The following is a 19277-nucleotide window of genomic DNA, read 5'->3' as shown; positions in this document are numbered from 1 at the left end:
AGCAATGAGCAAAATAATGAAGTATCATTTCTCAGTCAGGATGACACAAATGAAAACCACCCCCTGTATCCAGTGTTGGCAGAAAGTGTAGGGAAACAGGCTCCATATACCCTGGAGGAGGGAGTGAAAATGGATATGGCTTTCCTTTGGGGCAGCAGAAAGATACACCCGGTCTTCAGCCTGACAGTTCTGCTTCTTAGTATCCACTCTGGAAAAATACTGGCCCAAGTGTCCCTAAAGGCATCAGTAAGAGACTGTTCATGACGAAAACAAACTAGAGGCAACCACGAGGTCCATTAAGAGAGGACCTCTTTCATCACCACGGAGCAGGTAAGAAGACTCAGCATAACTGAGTCCTCTTGATCTTAAGTGAAAGAACAATTATCGATAAAGTATAATTCTGTTTATTTGCACTTTTAAACATACACACCCAAACGTACATTTTCATACACATACGTATACATGCATTTAAGAAGGCTGGCAAGATGATAATGGTCACTTCTAGCAGCAAAGGGCTGTGGGGTGAGGGGGCTTTGATTTTTCAGAACTGTTTATACTATTACTTCCTAATTAATTTTTTATAGATTTTATTTATTTTACAGACAAAGATCACAAGTAGATAGAGAGAGGAGGAAGCAGACTCCCTGCTGAGCAAAGAGCCCGATGCGGGCCTCGACCCCAGGACCCTGGGATCATGACCTGAGCCAAAGGCAGAGGCTTTAACCCACTGAACTACCCAGGTGCCCCCCTAATTAATTTTTAAAAAGAAGCTGTGCATTGATGGTCGAACAGCTCTGTAAATACACTAAAAATCACTGAACTATACAAGTGAAATAGGTGAATTTTAAAGTATGTAAACCACATTTGAATAACTCTTAAAATAATTTTAAAAGAAGGATGATGGGGGTGCCCAGGTGGTTCAGTCGGTTAAGCATCTGCCTTCAGCTCAGGTCACGATCCCAGATTCCTGGGATTGAGCCCCACATCAGGCTCTCTGCTCAGCACGGAGTCTGCTTCTCCCTCTGCCCCTCACTCCAATTGTGCTCTGACTCTCTCAAATTAAAAAAAAAAAAACTTAAAAAAAAAGGATGATGATATGGATGATGGAGAAAAAAGTGTTAAGTCCATGAAAAACAAGGGAAGACCAAAAAAATGTCATAGACGAGAGACTAAGAAGACACAGCAACTAAATGCAATGTACTGTCCTACATCGGATGCTTGAGTAGAAACCAAGACATTTTGTGGAAAAGCTGGGGGGATATGAATAAAGTATACAAATCTACTAATACGACTGTACCAATGTTAATTCCACGGTCTGGACTACAGTTTGGATAACCGTGCTATGGTTATATAAAACATTATCATTACAGGAAGCTGGGTAAGAACTCTATACTATCTTTGCAACTCTCCTATAAATATAAAATTATTAAGAAAGAAAGAAAAGAAAAGAAAAGAAAAAAAAAAAAGGAAGAGCAAGCAATATCGGCAGCATCAGCAAAAACACTTGTCTGAGATATGCATATGCCCACACAGGCTCACTGCCATTCTCCCATGGCCCACTCTCTGCTTCTGGAAGAAAAATCTGTTTTCTTCTTTTAATCCTTTACCCATAAGCTTTGGAAGTTGTTCTTTCCCACTCCCCTCCCCAGTTTTACCTAAGTTTTTCCCCCAAAGGCACAGGGCTCTGGCACAGTACCTGTTCCCCACCAAGGCAATGGCACAGAGGTCACCCTGCTGTACTTGAGGCAGACCAGCAGGGGGCACCACGAGCCCAGGCAGCATCAAATCTGTGGGAAGCAAGACAAGGGCATCAAAACCCATATTCTGCCTCTAAGCAATTCCAAGTTTTACTTCAACATAATTCATTCACTCAACCAACAAACACTTATTAAGTATCAACTAGGTTATTCATAATGAAAATTAAGAAATGCAACCTGAGTATCAGATCTTTGACCTTTGGGGGCTCGTGGTCAAACTGAAGCACCATACTGAGGGTCAGTTTCTATGATCTCTTATTCTGCTTTTCCTAACTTTAGCTTATTGATGTAAAGCAGAGCATATGGTCGTTCACAGAGTACTTTCTGGTGTAAGTACAAAGTACGAAGCTTACTGAAGCCTTTCAGCGGGGTCGTAGAGGCCCAGGGACCTTATGGAAGCAGCCAGGTGAGGGAGGAAACACACATGTGTGAAAAATTTCATTTTTCAATGGTATCAACACAGGAAATGGGTGCATTTATTCAAGTAGTTGGCCCTTTCAAGTTGGTTTCGGCCAATAGCCAGAATACAGGAAAATCCTCTTACCTGCTCCCCCCACCAGTTTTTCAAGCACCAGAGGCCACGTTGTGAACGTTGGGAGAAGGTCAGGATAGGACCACAAGGTGTACACTGCTCAAAAAGAGACACAGGAAGACTTATTGCCAAAAGGTCAATCTCTGAGGGAACTGGACAAGCCAAACACTAAGGTCACTTTAATTAAAAAACAGAAAGAACGTCAACTTGAATCTAGAGAGGAGGCTGTGAGGCCCTAAGAGGTTTCCTTCTAAAAGCAGGCAGATACTTAAAAAATGGGATGTCACTTGAGACTGGGAGGCCCCTGTGATTCCACCTGGATGCAGCAGCAGCCGCGGGCACGGAGATAGAAGCGGGACAGAGACCCAACAAGGATTCCATCTGGGACCTCAGAAGCAAGTAAGTGAAGAACAGGGCGCCAGCCTGTAGGACATGTTGAGACTTCCCCATGTTTACTCCTTTTATTCCCCCTGTGTTCCTAGTGACTAGCAGTAAAACCTTAGATTGAAAAGGGCCTGTGTCCACATAGGCGCAAAGTGGGCTGGGGGCACAGGTAACCTAAGGAGACCCCACTGCACTGCTGCAGCCAAGCTGGGGGAAGAAGAGCCCCAAGTGACAAAGACAGAAAGCAAAGGAGCCCGAGAGCCAGGTAGAGCCCAAGAAAGAATCCCTGTGAGATATCTGAAGGACATCACTGCACAGCTGTGTATGTAGTTCAATTAACCCAGCTTCCTTCCCATTCAGTTTCTTAAGAAAATCCTGCTACTGGTAATTTTAAGACTATCTTTTACATGCCCTGAAATTCCACCCTTTTTAAGACCTCTCCTCCATCCCTACTTAACCCACTATGGACTATTATTCCTTCATCTCAGAACATCCCTACCCAACTACCTGTGTTAGCCCTTTTATTCTCCCTCCTACATCAGTTTTTTGATCTTTAAAGACCCAATTCTAGGGACACTGGGGCCAAAAATATTCTTGGGGATGATATTGGGAGATTCTGTACTTCATGTTTTAAGTAAGGCAGGTTAATGAAAGAAGGAAGGAGAAACAGAGGTTAGGCAAGGATTACAGTAATGGCCCTCTCCATCCTATCGGCATACCTGTCGGATATAGATTTTTCTCCAGTTCAAACAGGATGGGGTTACCACCACACACATACACAGTCACTGCATCCCCCCTGTGAGCATATAACTTCACAATGTTGAGCTCTTCCTTTCCAGGTACTAAGGCAGAGACCTGATCTGTTCCAAGAGTGGGGAAAGCAGCCGCCACATCAGCCCGAAGCTTTCTCCTGCAGAAAGCAAACCAATACTTGGCATGAATCCTGCCTGGATGGATTTTAATAAATCCGAAGGACTCTGGAGACCTACTATAAAATCACAGGGTCCAAGGAAAACTGGTTTATGATGCCCTATTCTCATACACTCTTCCAAAACATCCTATCCTCTTTTTCATTCAATGTCTCATGTAGTTTCACATATTCCCGGGGGCAAGTCTTTCCATTTCAGAAAGAAGGTGGAAAACTGGGATCCAGTGAGTAACCAAGTTAGCCTGACTAGAAACTCAGCCTTACCTTCCAGACTCCATGCCTCGCCTCCGACCCACTCCTTTCTCTTATCTGCCTGGCAAATCTGTCAGTTTATGGTCAAAAAGCTATAGGTAGGTACCCAGAGTGACAACTAGGGAACACTGGTCCCAAACTTCACAAGGTGGTATCAGCATTAGCAACACTGTGTAACAGTCACAGCAACACTGTGTAACAGTCACAGTTCTTAAAACATGTCCCTTGGTTCTCTCCCACCTCACCCTCCATCTGTCTCTCCTGCGAGAAGTAGATCCCTTTTCTCCTATTGTCGTAGTTTTCGGTGTCCCATCTGATTTTTCCTAAGGGACTCGAAGCGCTGTGGAGGGCGGGGCCCTGTAATTGTTCATGTTTGCACCCCCCACACCTTATCTAGCCGCAGTCAGTAAGCGCTGACTGAATTACGTTTTCCTCTAACAGCCTGGGAGACACCCCAGGCCTGTGCTCCATCTTCGCCCTCAAAATGTGTCTAACCCACCCTTGCTCTGCGGGGTCCCTTCCTGGCTGGACTTTCCCTTGGCCTCCACCCCAGGGCGGCGGACCTAGCTCAGAGAGGGCTGTGGGGCATCCTGCACTGAGAAATGTCTGGGTGCACTGGTGGACGGAGCAGGCCCCTTCTCTCCCTCACCTGTCCGACCCCTTGATGGCCGTGTTCGACTTGACCCGAAAGGCCTTGGCAAACATGTCTGCTGGAGTGACCTGGGGAAGGCAAGGCGCGCACAGAAGCCGGGGGCTGTCAGGAAAACGAGAACGCGGCGACTTCCTGACTCGCACCCCTGTGCGCAGCCATGTTGCGGCTCAGCTGGAAAATAGGCCCGGCTGGAAACCCGGACCACTCAGCTTCGCAGCTACAGGCGCTGCGGGGACCACGGCCTCCCCCAGTGGCAATGCCGGGAACTGAACCTGGGTGGGCGTGGCCTGGGGAAGGCGGGGCGGATTCCCGCTCCATCACCGGCCCTCGGCAGAGCTCTGCGCCTGCGCGAGTTGCAGGTGCCCCCTGGTCTCAGTGACCTGGCAGTGGCGACAATGATGACTTAGTTTCCACTCCGTCGGTGTTACATTCTGTCAGGCCTCGCCAGCTCCTGTTCCATTCAGTTTCTGCTCCACAAAATTAATTGAACTCTTGTGTTTTATTAGGTTTTCAGGCCTCTCGAATAGTTTTCTTAAGGGCTTTTGTTTATTAAAGTCTTATTTTATTATTTAATAAATAATTCTATTAAATAAATATTTAATAAAATATTTTATTGCACGCTAGAGGTCTCAGGATTTTCTCATTGTTTTAATTTATGTGGAATGGCAGTAACGATGGTTTGCCCCGCATGTTATGAGGAGAAAACTACAAATGATCTCAAATCTATTTTAAAAATATTTTTGGCCACTTTTAGATAAAATTTTCAAAGCTTTATTGCTTTTTGAGTTCAGGCGTTATTTGGAGAGGGGGGTTTCCAAAACTAATGAAATAACGTTGCTTATTTAAAAAAAATCTGGGAAGCAGATTAGTTTCAAATTATGCTTTGGCTTCTCCCCAAATCGATGTCATGTGCCAAAGGCTTTTCTTACTGAAACTCTTGCATTCTCTGGAAGATGTGGAGTTAATACCTACCTCATAGGGTTTCCATTAGAAACGAATGAGGTAATGTATGTGATAGGTTACACAGTCCTTTGCAAATTTCTAGTAATATATTTAAAAAGTCTCCAACAGCCTTGGGAAAGAGTGATGGTTTCCGGGTAGGGGGCTGCTGTTCACACCTGGGGTCCTGGCCCCTACTAAATCAAATTTTCCGTATGAAAAGTTAAGGGCAGAGCATCCATTCACCAAGAAAAAAAAAATCCTAATTATTTCTTTGGATGACACAGTTACACAAAGAAAAATTTCACATTGGCTATGCAAAGATGAGGCCTTCCACAGTATCTGCCCACCACCACCATTCTTGGAGGGACCCCAAATCCCACCTAGGGCCCCCTGCAACTTGGGCTCCTCCTACACTTCGGACCCACTAGACCTTTATTCTGAAGCATCCCAGCCACAAGGCCAAAGTCGGAGGAGCCCAGAGGAGGACCATGCCCCAGAATCTTCTCCCTTTGGGTCTGACCCCAGCAACACTTGGGTGGGGGATGAAACAGACTGTGTTTTTGACTACGTCAATTGCAGCACAGCTACTGAGGCAGTCTCTGCCCAGGCAGATGACGAAGGTTATTCAAGGGAATATTAGAAATAGATACTAAAAATAAATAAACCATAAGTAAATACGAAAATGCCAGCGTACAAAGGTGTAACATAATCTCCCTTCTCTATAAAAAATGGAGATTAATGAACACTGGAAAGATGTCAGAAACCAATAAAAATATAACTTTATGAAATGAGGGAACAGATATGATGAAAGTAAGACTACTCTGCATACTTCTCATATTACTATGACTTTTGAAGTATGCAGGTGTTTGGGCGCCTGGTGCCTCAGTTGCTTAAGCGTGTGAATATTGGTTTTCAGCTCAGATCATACTCTCTGGCTGGTGAGTTCGGGTCCCACATCAGGATGGTGCTTGGCTTGGAGTCTGCTTGAGTTTCTCTTTCTCTCTCTCTGCCCCTCCCTCCTTTCTCTCTCTCTGAAATAAATAAATAAAATATTTTTAAAAATGTAAATGTTTTTTATGTTTTTTTTTAAAAGTTTAGCTTAAAAGAAAAAGAAGTGAAATCTAAAATAAAAAAATACTAATGCAAATAAGTATAAAATTCTATTAATTTGGTAAATGAACCAATCAGAGGTAAGGATTATTTCAAGTCATTTTTTAAAGAGATTTTATATATTTATTTGACACAGAGAGAGAGATCGCAAGTAGGCAGAGAGGCAGGCAGAGAGAGAGGGAAGCAGCGCCTCCGCTGAGCAGAGAGCCCGATGCAGGACTCAATCCCAGGACCCTGAGATCATGACCTGAGCCTAAGGCAGAGGCTTGACCCACTGAGCCATCCAGGTGCCCCTATTTCAAGTCATTTTTTAGGAGAATACTTAAACTCAAGAGTCAAACCTCCTGGGACAAAATAAACGCAAAGACATTTTAACCTTCATTCAGTAGTTTAACTGCTAATAGTAATGTTTGCATTACATTTTTAATATTATTTTTAAAAATATTGAAATATAAGAATATGTGAATAAAGAGAAAAGACAGAAACTGTTATTTAAAAGTTTCTTATCCCTGTATAATTTATAACACTGAATTGTAAGATCCAATAGGAGCCAATGAATTTTAAATTTCATTTCTACTTCAGATGTCTCACAAGCAAAAAGACATTTAAAGACATTTCAACAGCATTGAACATTCCCATGTAGTACCAATAACATAATTCTTGTATTTTAAACACTATTTCCCGATAAAAAGAATCAGACCTTTTTGGAAAGCTGTATGATTATAGGTATTGGTCAGGGAGTATACACTGAGCCTAGAGCAATGTGTTGTGCTAAAAAGAAATGAAACACTCAAAGACTAGAGGGTATAACAAAGCAATCAGGACAAGGTTCAGGAGGCACTCACTAGCAACATTTGGGATAATTTGAGCTTCAAAGAAGGGTGACTATAATTATTTGTGACAAACTGAATAAATAAAAATTCCATGCTGATAGATGTTGAAAAAAAAAAAAGAAAAAATCTTTAAAGCCATCACTGGTCACTATCATCAAGTTCTTACTCTAAATATTGGGAAATTAAAGAGCATAAATTAACAACCATCTTCACACAAGAATGACAATTAGTAAGTACAGAAAAAGAATAGAATTCATTTTAAAAATCACTGTTTTGTAGCCAACAATGAAAACCATTAATTATATGCTATATTGGTTACAGGTTAAGTGTCATAAATAGATTCCATAAGCATTAGGTGAAAAGTTTTGGAGACATAGTATATATATACCAATATTAACAGCAAAGATAACTTACAAATTGTAACAATGTTCCTTTCAAAGTGAGAAAACTCATTGTCCCTTATGCTTCAGATTTAGATAATTGACTTCATTAGAGACAGCCAGTTTCTCATTCTAAGAATGCCACTGGATTTGATGCAAAATGAAGTAATAAGATATCACCTTAAAGTATTTTTACCTCCATTATATCTTTATTCTTATCTTAAAGTTTTCATGGTTTTGAAGAAGTTAAAAATTTTCACAGTCAACTGATTTCAACTAATTACGTTGTTTGAAATGTATGAACATAAAAATCATATTTCAGACTCTTGTGGTTGAAGGATTCCAAAACCCTCTTGAGCAGCAAATCATGAGTATGTCATTAGATTTGAAGATCATTACCAAAGAGGTCCTCATAATTCTCCACATATACCATCTTACTTTTAATATATTCTTATTTTATTTTAATTTTAAAATGATTCATTTACATATTTAAGTAACCTCTACAGCCAACGTGGGGCTCAAACTCATGACCCTGAGATTGAGGGCACCCTCCACTGGTTGAGCCAGCCAGGCACCCCCATAAAATAACCACATTTTTTGTAGTTCAAAGGTGATGATACAAAGTTAGAAAACATGGAAAATACAGGTGAGCATTAAGGACTTTAACACCAACTCTTTTTAAAAAACTTTTTAAAATTATTTTTAAAATTTTGTTTCAGTGTTTATGCACCATACCCAGTGCTCCATGCAATAGGTGCCTTCCTTAATACCCACCACCAGGCTCACCCAACCCCACCACACCTCTCCCCTCCCAAACCCTGTTTGTTTCTCAGAGTCCATAGTCTCTCATGGTTCATCTCCCCCTCCTTGTTCCCCCAACTCCCTTCTCTTCTCTATCTCCCAATGTCCTCCATGTTATTACTTATGCTCCACAAATAAGTGAAACCACATGATAATTCTCTCTCTGCTTGACTTCTTTCACTCAGCATAATCTCCTCCAGTCCCACCCAAATTGATACAAAAGCTGGGTATTCATTCTTTCTGTTGGAGGTTGGAGGCATAATACTCCATAGTATATATGGACCATATATCTTCTCTATCCATTCATCTGTTGTAGGGTATCTTGGCTCTTTCCGTAGTTTGGCGACTGTGGACATTGCTGTTATGAACATTCAGGTACATATGTCCTTTCTTTTCACTACATCAGTATCTTCAGGGTAAATACCCAGTAGTGCAATTGCAGGGTCACAGGGAAGTTTTATTTTTAATTTCGTAAGGAATCTCCACACTGTTTTCCAAAGTGGCTGCACCAACTTGCATTTTCACCAACAGTGGAAGAGGGTTCCCCTTTCTCCACATCCTCTCCAACACATGTTTACTGTCTTGTTAATTCTGGCCATTCTAACTGTGTAAGGTGGTATCTCAGTGTGGCTTTGATTTGAATCTCCCTGATGGCTAGTGATGATGAACATTTTTTCATGTGTCTGTTAGCCATCTGTATGTCTTCTTTGGAGAAGTGTCTGTTCATGCCTTCTGCCCATTTTTTGACATGATTATCTGTTTTATATGTGTTGAGTTTGAGGAGTTCTTTATAGATCTTGGATATCAGCCCTTTGTATGTCTTCATTGAAGAAGTGTCCATGTCTTCTGCCCATGTTTTGACATGATTATCTATTTTGTGTGTGTTGAATTTGAGGAGTTCCTTATAGATCTTGGACATCAGCCCTTTGTACTGTCACTTGCGAATATTTTCTCCCATTCCGTGGTTAACCACCAACTCTTACCCCTAACATTTCTGAATTCAATGATAGTTATTATAAATATTTTATTGTACTTCCTGACAATGTTTGTTCTATAAACATTTATGCGGGATCAAATTATACTCTGTGTGTGTGTTTATACTTGATATAGGATATTTTGGTCACTTTTCATGTTATAGTATGCCAGTTATGTACCCAATTAGATTCTAATTTCTCTTTATGATTTGTTCAAATTTTTATGTGTGCTAGATAACCATCTTGTAGAAGATCTTGCATTTCATCATTTCGTAGATAAGCAAAAGTAGACAATAACTACTTACATCTTATTACTATTGTAGTTGTGACATAGTTAGGCTTTTATGTGTTTTTGAAGTGAAACTACCTTAAAGATGGAGAAAGGCATTTTCTCCCATTTCTTCTGAACAGAGAGTCTCAGACAGTCCCAGAAGTTATGGAAGAATCTTTGAGTAAGTTAGAGGGAAAGATGGATAGAAATAGGCGCTGGAGTGATTGAATCTAGTTTCTTGCCATAAGTATTTTATGAGTAGGACACAGAGCATTTTGGTTGGCCAATTTTTAATGAGGTGCTTTTAAGAAGTGATTTATTCATCCCTCTGATTATCATCACATCATGCATATAATATTCAATACAAATTCTGATTTATGAATATAAGTGAGTTACACAATACTTGAAAAAATAAAGTGAGAATTGGATTGATAATGAAAAATTCTGAGTAAATGTACATATTTTAATTTTAGGACTGCTTCTTAATCATTGGTTTATCCACATTCAGGATATAACAGTTTCCCATCCCGACACATGGCTCGGAATGTATGCTTTGGTGTCTTTCTACGATATCCAAAAAGACATTCAAATTCAATCTCATCCCCTGCTGTAGAATATAATTTTTTCTCATGAGACCATCGAAATTTTATATTATGTCTTCTCATGATTTCTTCTGATACTGTACAGGGCTCTAATATAAAAAAAAAGAACATAAAACATTGAAAACAGAATTTCAGACTTTCAAGTAGAATCTTCTACATTGGCCCAGGGCTTCATTTTCAAAACCTTTTTCAAACCAATTCATTAAAAGTCCACCGTGTCCATTTTAATCACTTTAAATGATTAATGATGTAAAATGAGGTACTATGTTTAAGCTGTGATAATTAAATGGTATAATCAAAGATTCATAGTATCAATGAAATCAAGTTCTTTCATGAAAGGATCTTTTGCTTGAACAAGAGTTTTTTTCCCAATTTTATTTCATTACACATTAGTACTTGGTAGTCAGCATTCAACGAATGTTTGTTAACCCATGACAAGTCTATTAATAACAGCAAAGCATCTATTATACTGATTTTCCCAGGATCCATGAGAATATTGAAATATTTACCTAAGCATTTTGGTGGTGGTGACCACTTTCCATTTCTGCATCTTATGGTCCTGGGTCCTTGAAGTACATAGAAGGCCTGACACTTGTACTCTACTGATGATCCTGGAGCATATGCTGCTAGTGGGAATGAGGTAATGTCTCCATTGTCAATAGATGGAGGAGACATACATTTTCCACTAGGTTCTAAAAAAAAATTTGATTTATTGAAAGACCAAAGAAAAACAGGTTAAAATAAAGCAAATAAAAAAGCAATATCAAGACTTGTGATTTCTGCTGACAGAAATGATTCATTTAAGAAATTTTATTTTATTTTTAAAATAAATTTTATTTATTTATTGAGACAGAGAGTGAGAGAGAGAGTGAGAGTCAGGGAGACAGAGAGAGCACAAGCCAAGTAGGGGGAGGCAGAGGGAGAATCAGCCTCCCTGCTGAGCAGGGAGCCTGATGTGGGGCTCCATCCCAGGATCCCAAGATCATGACCTGAGTAGAAGGCATACATTTAAACAACAAACAATGGTTAAGATGCAGTCCTAACTGAACCATCCTGAACGTTAAGATATGTCACATTACATATGTTACAAAAATATGTAACATTGAAATAACTAACTGAGCCATCCAGGCACCCCTACTGAAGAAATTTTAATCACTTAAACTGAGAATCACACTTTTAAACCTTTCCTTTTATGCCACATAAAAGCATACATAAAGCATTAACAAATATTTCTGCTTTACCATATTCTGGTGTTAAAAAGTGTTTTTCCTACTGAATCAATACTGGGCAGATGGATAGGTAACAGGAACAAAGAAACTTTCTTGTTACATACAACATACTGCAGTTTCTATTGGATCTCTAGTCACTGTTTATTGATTGTCATTTCTATTACAAAAGGAACATCAACTTCGTTAATTAAAGTGAAAGAATTACACATTTGTATAATGGGAAAGGGAAGTGCTGGCTTGCTGCTCTGGACAGGATGAGGTAGGAAACTTTGTGCTTTTTCCTTCTGCTCAGTATCACTAAAAATCCTGAACATATTATAAAGACCAACAAAAGAGATTGTGAAGGACGCAGAGAAGATGTCGATCTGATCAGAGGCCTTGGTATTCAAGGAATTATACTGCAGTGAGTTGTTTGGGTGTTCATGTTGCTGCCTATGGATCCTGGACTGGGCACTGAAGAAGATTGGAACCAGAAATGAGATCAAGTTCAGGGGAAAAAAAGTCCAAAGAATTGCCTGCTGTCTTTAGCCAAAGGCTCAGGAAAGGAGTATTCTAGCAAGACAGATTTTTTTTTTAAACAATACTTGAATTACTCCTGAAGAAACTCCTAGAAGAAACCTCGACCAGCCCTCTCCCCATGTTGATCAGAGGTCAAAGGTGGAGCCTTGACTTCCAGCCACAGTCAGGGAACAAGACACCTCATTACTTTCCCTGGTGTCGGTGGAGGCCAAGTGGGAACCCTGGAGTTGCATTCTGCAGTAATGGAGGCCTGATAAATAAGAGATCTCGATAAAATCCAGAGTCTTAAAATACAACACCCAAAATTCTAAAATACAATTGAAAACCATTCATCATAGCAAGGACCTGGAAAAATTTCAAAAGAGAAAAGATAATCAACAGATCACAACACTGAGATGACACAGATATTGGAATCATTTGATGATGGTTTTTAAAAATCTAGTGGGAATTATAGAACTGAAAAATATAATAGTGGAATTAAAAAAAACCTCACTGGATGGACTCAATTATGGATTACAGATGACAGAAGGCTAAATAAACTTGAATATAGAATATAAATGACTCACTTTGAAAATAGATTAAAAACAAAACAAAAAAAAAACTTTCAAAAATGTGGACTGAAAATTTCCCAAATTTTTACAAGGCATAAACATTCATATTGAAAAAGCCAAACAGGACAAACCCCCCCAAAATCATGCCAACATACACCATAATTAAACTGAGGGAAAGTAAAGGAAAAGAAAAAAATCTCAAAAGCAGCTACATAGAAACTATGCAAACTAATAAAGGAGAAAGGATTCAAATGTCAGTGGGGTCCTCATCTGTGACCTTCAAAGCAGAAAGAAGTGACAACATTTTTCAAGTGCTAGAAGACAAGAACTGTCAGCCCTGAATGCTATATCCCATCATTGTATCCTTTGGGATTTAAGGGAGAGAGGAAGATATTCTGAGACAAAGGGAAACAGAGCATTTATCTCCAGCAGATCTGTCTTTAAAGAATTGCTAAAGGAACTCTTCAGATATCAGGAAAAAGATAACAGAGCAAGGATTGAGACTTCACTAAGGAAGAAAAAACAACCGACTGAAAAAAATAAGGGTAAATATGATGGACTTTCTTTTTCCTAAGGAGTTTCTTAGGTTTGATGTTTGTGCGACATTATATCATTTGATACGGTGCTCAATATATGTAGAAGAAATACTTCAGACACTTATGTTTCAAGGGGAATGTATGGGTGCCTGGGAGGCTCAGTCAGTTGGTTAAGTGTCCACTCTTGACTTTAGCTCAGGTCATGATGTCAGGGTTGTGAAACTGAGCCCTGTGTAAGTCTCCAAGCTGGGCATGGAGTCTGCTGAAGATTTTCTCTCTCCTCCCTCTACCTCTCCAATCCCTCTCTCTCTCTCTTTCTCTCCCAATAAATTAAAAATAAAATAAAATAAAATGTGGGGAGGGTGAATGGACTTAAGTGGACATATGGCTTCCTCATTTCACCTGAAGTGATAAAATGTCAAAACCAGGCGGAGAAGTGAAAAGCTATTTATGTGCATCTTAATACCTTGAGCAACCATGGATAAAACTATACAAAGAGATAGCCGCAAAATAACAAAAGCAAATCAAAATAAAATTATTTGAAAATGTTCCAAAAATCCACAGGGATGGAAAAAAAAAAAAAAAAAAAAGAAATGGGAGTGAGAAACAGAGAAAAGAAACGCAAGGCAAATAACAAAATGGCTGACATAGCCCCTAATCTATCAATAATTACTTTAAGTGTAAATGGCTTAAATTCTTCAGTTAGAAGACTTAAAGTGGCAGAGTGGACACACAAACAAGAGCTGACTATACGACAACTAAAAAAAACTAACTTCAACGTGAAAACATAAGTGGGCTCAAAGTAGAAGACTCGAAACTATATATGCCAGGCAAAATTTGATTTGAAAAACAAGCAGCTATAATATCTCCTCCTATAGTATTTCCTAAACTCTAAATACTTGAGTGCCCTATGACCAAGTTCTCAGAGTTTTTTTCTATATATACAAATTCTCTGATTGAGCTCAGTTAGAAACCTACCTTTTTATAGTCCACATGATGAAGAAGCCCAAATTCATATCACATTCCATGATCATGCCCCAGCTGCTGATTGGTTGTGTGTCTCAAAGTGAAATAGCCCCCACCTCCCCAACATATGTTTAGTACGTTTATTCCTCAGGAAATAACTGAGCTTCTTAACACTTAAGATAGAGAATTTTCTGGGCGCTGAGTGGTTCAGTCGATTAAAATTCTGACTCTTGATTTCTGCTCTGGTCATGCTCTCAGGGTCGTATGATCCAGTGTTGGGCTCCACACTCAGTGTGGCGTCTGCTAAAGATTCTCTCTCTCCCTCCCCTCTGCTCTTCCCCTCACTGCTTACATTCATGTGCTCTCTCTCTAAAAAAAAAGAGAGAGATAAATTTTTCCATGATTCCAACGGTCCTAATGTGGCCAAATATTTCATAAAATAAATATATATTTTCACTGTGCAGTCCACAAAAAGAAAAAAATCGGATTTTAAGCACCACCATTTTATTTGAAATTAAAAAAAGAGTCCATAAGAACTATGTCACTATATTTATTATATTGACATATTTAGTCCCTAATATGTTTTCTAAAACCCAAGGCAAAATAAGATACTTTACCTGCACACTGAGGTGGTTGTGACCAGTTCCCGTTGAAACATGTCACTTCTGCTTCCCCAAACAATTCAAAACGATTGATGCATTCATAACGTGCCGTCTGACCAGGTAGATAAATAGGCTTTTCATTTAGTATAATAGCATTTTGCACTTTGGGTGGATTCTTACAGGAAATATCTGAATAGAAAGAAAAAAAGTAGCATCTCTAATGTAATGATCATTTTGAGTAGCAAATCAATGAACAGGATAAGAGAGATTTAAAATAAATAATTAATCTGTCATGAAAGAGTGCCAATTTAAGAAATTTACATATAAGATTGAAGAAAAAGAGATAAAGCAGTATCTTTTAATAAGATTTAAGTTTGTGTGAAAATGAGAGTTTTTCTGGACATTTTCCATTTTTAGTAAAATCAATATTACAAATTATATAAATTCAATAAGAATTTATAAACCACAAGAAAATAATAATAAGATTATTTGATGTCAAATATTGGCTTGCAATCATCCTGTTTATGAATGTGATTTTAGGCCCTTAGAAAACACAGTAGGCACTTCCTTAGACAATAAATGAAGAATTAACACACTCTTAAGAATACTAGAGTTGAAGGGAGAAGATGATTAACTGAGGATCCAAACAGGAGATGAGGAAAAAGAACAGAAAAATAAATGTATAATTTCTAAAAAACATTCTTTGATAATAATTATTTTTAAAGATTTTATTTATTTATTTGACAGACAGAGATCACAAGCAGGCAGAGAGGGAGGCAGAGAGACAGAGAGGAGGAAGTAGGCTCCCTGTCAAGAAGAGAGCCCGATTCGGGCCTTGATCCCAAGACCCTGAGATCATGACCTGAGCTTAAGGCTTAATCCACTGAGCCACCCAGGTGTCCCAATAATAACAATTTTTTTTGCAAATGCTTAAGGACATTTCAATGAGAATTCAAAGTGTAATTCACCAGTGAGATTCAGGTGGGTATAAAGAATAATGGGTCACAGCTATGGTTCCTAAACTGGAGCACACATTGAATCCCTTGGGAATTGTTGAGACACTTACAGGGTTGCAGCCCCAGAGTTTTTGCCTCGACAGGTCTGAGTGAGCCAGTGAATTACATCTGCATTTCTAACAATTGTCCAGAAGATGCTGATGGGGCTATTCCAGAGACCATAGTTTGAGAACCACTGGGCTCAGACCAACCACTGAGTACACAGTTTCATTCCTTTATGTTAAAGCATAAACCTTCTTTGACCTGGCCTAAAACAATCATCTACGGCCATTGTTTAAATGACGTTAGAGGGAATTGTATCTTATATTACTTAAGACATTTTAATAAATAGATTCTAAAATTTTATCGAAGTACCTTTGCATATTGGCTTTCCTATCCATTGGCTCTTAATACACTGTATAAAATTGGGTCCATCCAATTGGTAATTATTTGGACATGTATAAGTTACTTTTTCTTCTGACCTATATGAATCCTTCTTCGGGCCTATGGGTATGGCAATACCAAAGTCAGGTAGGCCAAAACAATCCGTTTCTGAAAGAAAAGAACATGTACTTCTTTGGTAAATCTTTTAAAACACATAATGTCCAATAACTAGAATGTAGATTAATAACTGCACATCAAACCAATGGGCACTGTACACAATTTTTATAAGTTGAAAAATTGTGTTAGAAGTCTTTTGACTTAATTATATTGAATTGCTCTATGTTTATCAAAAGTAAAATATGGGGACGATGATATGGGAAGTCTGAAAAGGTAGAGATACATGTAATGCTTGATATCACATTTCTTCCACTGAAATTCTTTTTTGCTCATACAAGCCACCTACATTATGTATGTATTTGTATTTTTTGCTTCTGTCAAAATCTGTTACTTTTAATTATGTCAAATATCTTAGAAAAGTATTTACTTATAAGGAGATAACTGAAAAACTAAGAGTAAATTGAGTAATGATGAGCTTGCTGAGCAGGGACCAGCTGTGATCCAGGCACAGAGAGGAGGAGTCTGTGGATGTGTATCAGAGGACGTCAAATGTGCACACGAAGTGACGTGAAAGTGAAATAATTTGGGCTCATGCTGTCACACTTTTATTATTAGTAGGGTTATTAATTCTCTACCAGACTCCACAACTTTCCAGAGATACCTTGTTAAATTCTAGAATTATTGCCTGGTTTCATATTTGTACCGTTTATGCTCTGAATTAAGAATATTGATCAACTTTAGAGTAAAATTAAATACACTGTACTTATGCATTCTGGTGGATGAGACCATTTTCCTCCTAAACACTTTATAGATGCAGATCCATTAGTCCCAAAACCTTCGTCACATTCGTATACTATTTCTTCTCCATACTGGTAAGTGTCTGATTTGCGAAGAGGAATACTATGTAGAACCACATATTCTGGTGGTGCACAAGGAAGCCCTAAAAAAAAGTGAAAGAATGACTCCATATTTCATTAACTCTGAAATTTCATTTTAGGTACTGGTTGCCATATTTGGCAGTCTCATTTGAAAAGAAGTGGTAACACAGGAGCTATGATCATAACACAGAGAAGGTGCACAAATGCTTCCTAAAACCACCACTTTGATGAGTGTCCAGCTGGCAACCTGAGCAAGAGCTTGAAACTGAAAAATTCAGTATATTATCAGCTGTAGCAGCTTCTTTCTAGATATGTCTCCTGAGGCAAGGGAAACTAAGGCAAAAATAAACTGTTGGGACTACATCAAAATAAAAAGCTTCTGCACAGTGAAGGAAATAATAAAACTAATAGGTAGCCTACAGAACAAGAAAAGATATTTTCAAATGACATATCTGATAAAGGGTTAGTATCCAAATATGGAAAGAACTTATAAAACTCAGCATCAAAAAAGTGAATGATCCAATTAAAAATGGGCAGAAGTCATGAACAGAAATTCTTCCAAAGAAGAGTACAGATGGCCAACATACATGAAAAGATGCCAATATCACTCATCATTAGGGAAATACAATCAAAACCACAATGAGATACCACCTCACACCTGTCAGAATGGCTAAAATTAAAAAAAAAAACACAAGAAAAAACAGGTGCTGGTAAGTATGTGGAGAGAGGGAAACCCTCTTGCTCCGTTGGTGGGAATGCAAACTGGTGCAGCCACTCTGGAGAACAGTATGGAGATTCCTCAAAAAGTTAAAAATAGAGTTACCCTGTGAACCAGCATTTGCACCACTAGGTATTTACCCAAAACAAACAAAAAGTCTAATTCAAAGGGATACATGTACCCTGATATTTATAGCAGAATTATTTACAATAGCCAAGATATGGAAATGGCCCAAATGTTCATTGATAAATGAATGGATAAAGAAGAGATAGTGAAGAAAAGGTAGTATTAAGCCTCCATCAGAGAGGATGAATACCCAACTTTTGTATCAACATGGATGGGACTGGAAGAGACTATGCTGAGTGAAATAAGTCAAACACAGAGAGTCAATTATCACATGGTTTCACTTACTTGTGGAGCATAAGGAATAACACGGAGGACATTGGGAGATGGAGAGGAGAAGGGATATGGGGGAACTAGGAGGGGGAGACAAACCATGAGAGACTGTGGACTCTGAGAAACAAACTGAGGGTTTTGGAGAAGAGGGGAGTGGGGGGATGGATGAGCCTGGTGGTGGGTATTAAGGAAGGCACATATTGCATGGAGCACTGGGTGTGCTGCATAAACAATGAATTTTGGAACACTGAAAAAAATTAAATTAAATTACAAAAAAAAAGGAAAAGAAAAGGTGGTATGTCTATTACTCAGTCATAAAAAAAGAATGAAATCTTGCCAATGGCAATAACATAGATGGAGCTAGAGACTATAATGCTAAGCAAAATAAACCAGAGAAAGACAAATAGCATATTCCAGTTAGGCAACATACAGTGTAATATTAGTTTCAGGGTTATAATGATTAAGTGATTAATCAATTCCATACAACAATCAGTACTCATCAATGGGCCCTTCTCAATCCCCTTGACTAACTGGAATTTTAGTGAAAACTTTAAAAAATAATAAAATAAAAAATAAAAATGTCAACATATTTATGAAAGAGACTATTAGTGCTTCTTAAACCAATATAGTGAATAACAAAAAGAAGGCATTGAGAATTAATCATCTTACAATTAGTACCATATATTGTAAGAAATCAGAAAGAAAGTGATAGGAAAAACAACAACAACTAAAAACTGATGGCAAAGCAAACAGTACAACTTATATAAATAGGTAGGGATATGAACAGGCATACCTATATGAATAGGAAGGTTTAATTGAACTAACTTCTAGTTTTAATTAAGCAATTGCCATCATTGAAAGTGATTCTATAGCGAATCAATAAAATTAACAAAAATGGGATAGATTTGATTATGCAAAAATTGGTAAAGTACATGATTATATAAATGATTTTAGATATTTAGATACAA

At 38.5% G+C, this 19277-nt stretch overlaps 2 protein-coding genes across 8 annotated transcripts in view; both read right to left on the bottom strand.

Annotated features, from left to right (window-relative positions):
* The window catches only part of EIF2D (eukaryotic translation initiation factor 2D), a 407204-nt gene that overhangs the window by 13653 nt on the left and 374274 nt on the right, over window positions 1-19277 (bottom strand). For 2 of the 5 annotated variants that reach the window (XM_045982459.1, XM_045982463.1), the window contains exons 1-4: window positions 4503-4732; window positions 3393-3583; window positions 2302-2385; window positions 1697-1787 (exon numbers count right to left, since the gene is read on the bottom strand). In XM_045982459.1, the coding sequence (XP_045838415.1) occupies window positions 1697-1787; window positions 2302-2385; window positions 3393-3583; window positions 4503-4558 (422 nt within the window). In that variant the 5' untranslated portion in view covers window positions 4559-4732. Of the gene's footprint in view, window positions 1-1696; window positions 1788-2301; window positions 2386-3392; window positions 3584-4502; window positions 4734-19277 lie in introns of those variants that run through there. The other 3 variants (XM_045982462.1, XM_045982460.1, XM_045982461.1) reach the window with 3 other exon arrangements.
* CFH (complement factor H) overlaps window positions 10090-19277 on the bottom strand; it is a 72672-nt gene continuing 63484 nt past the window's right edge. For all 3 annotated transcript variants that reach the window (XM_045982453.1, XM_045982451.1, XM_045982452.1), the window contains 5 exons: window positions 17081-17257; window positions 16192-16368; window positions 14837-15010; window positions 10928-11110; window positions 10090-10507 (listed from right to left, as the gene is read on the bottom strand). In XM_045982453.1, the coding sequence (XP_045838409.1) occupies window positions 10311-10507; window positions 10928-11110; window positions 14837-15010; window positions 16192-16368; window positions 17081-17257 (908 nt within the window). In that variant the 3' untranslated portion in view covers window positions 10090-10310. The remainder of the gene's footprint in view (window positions 10508-10927; window positions 11111-14836; window positions 15011-16191; window positions 16369-17080; window positions 17258-19277) is intronic.

The sequence above is a fragment of the Meles meles genome, chromosome 17 (genome assembly GCF_922984935.1).
Source record: "Meles meles chromosome 17, mMelMel3.1 paternal haplotype, whole genome shotgun sequence".
Lineage (NCBI taxonomy): Eukaryota > Metazoa > Chordata > Mammalia > Carnivora > Mustelidae > Meles > Meles meles.
This window is presented reverse-complemented; position numbering and strand designations above follow the sequence as displayed.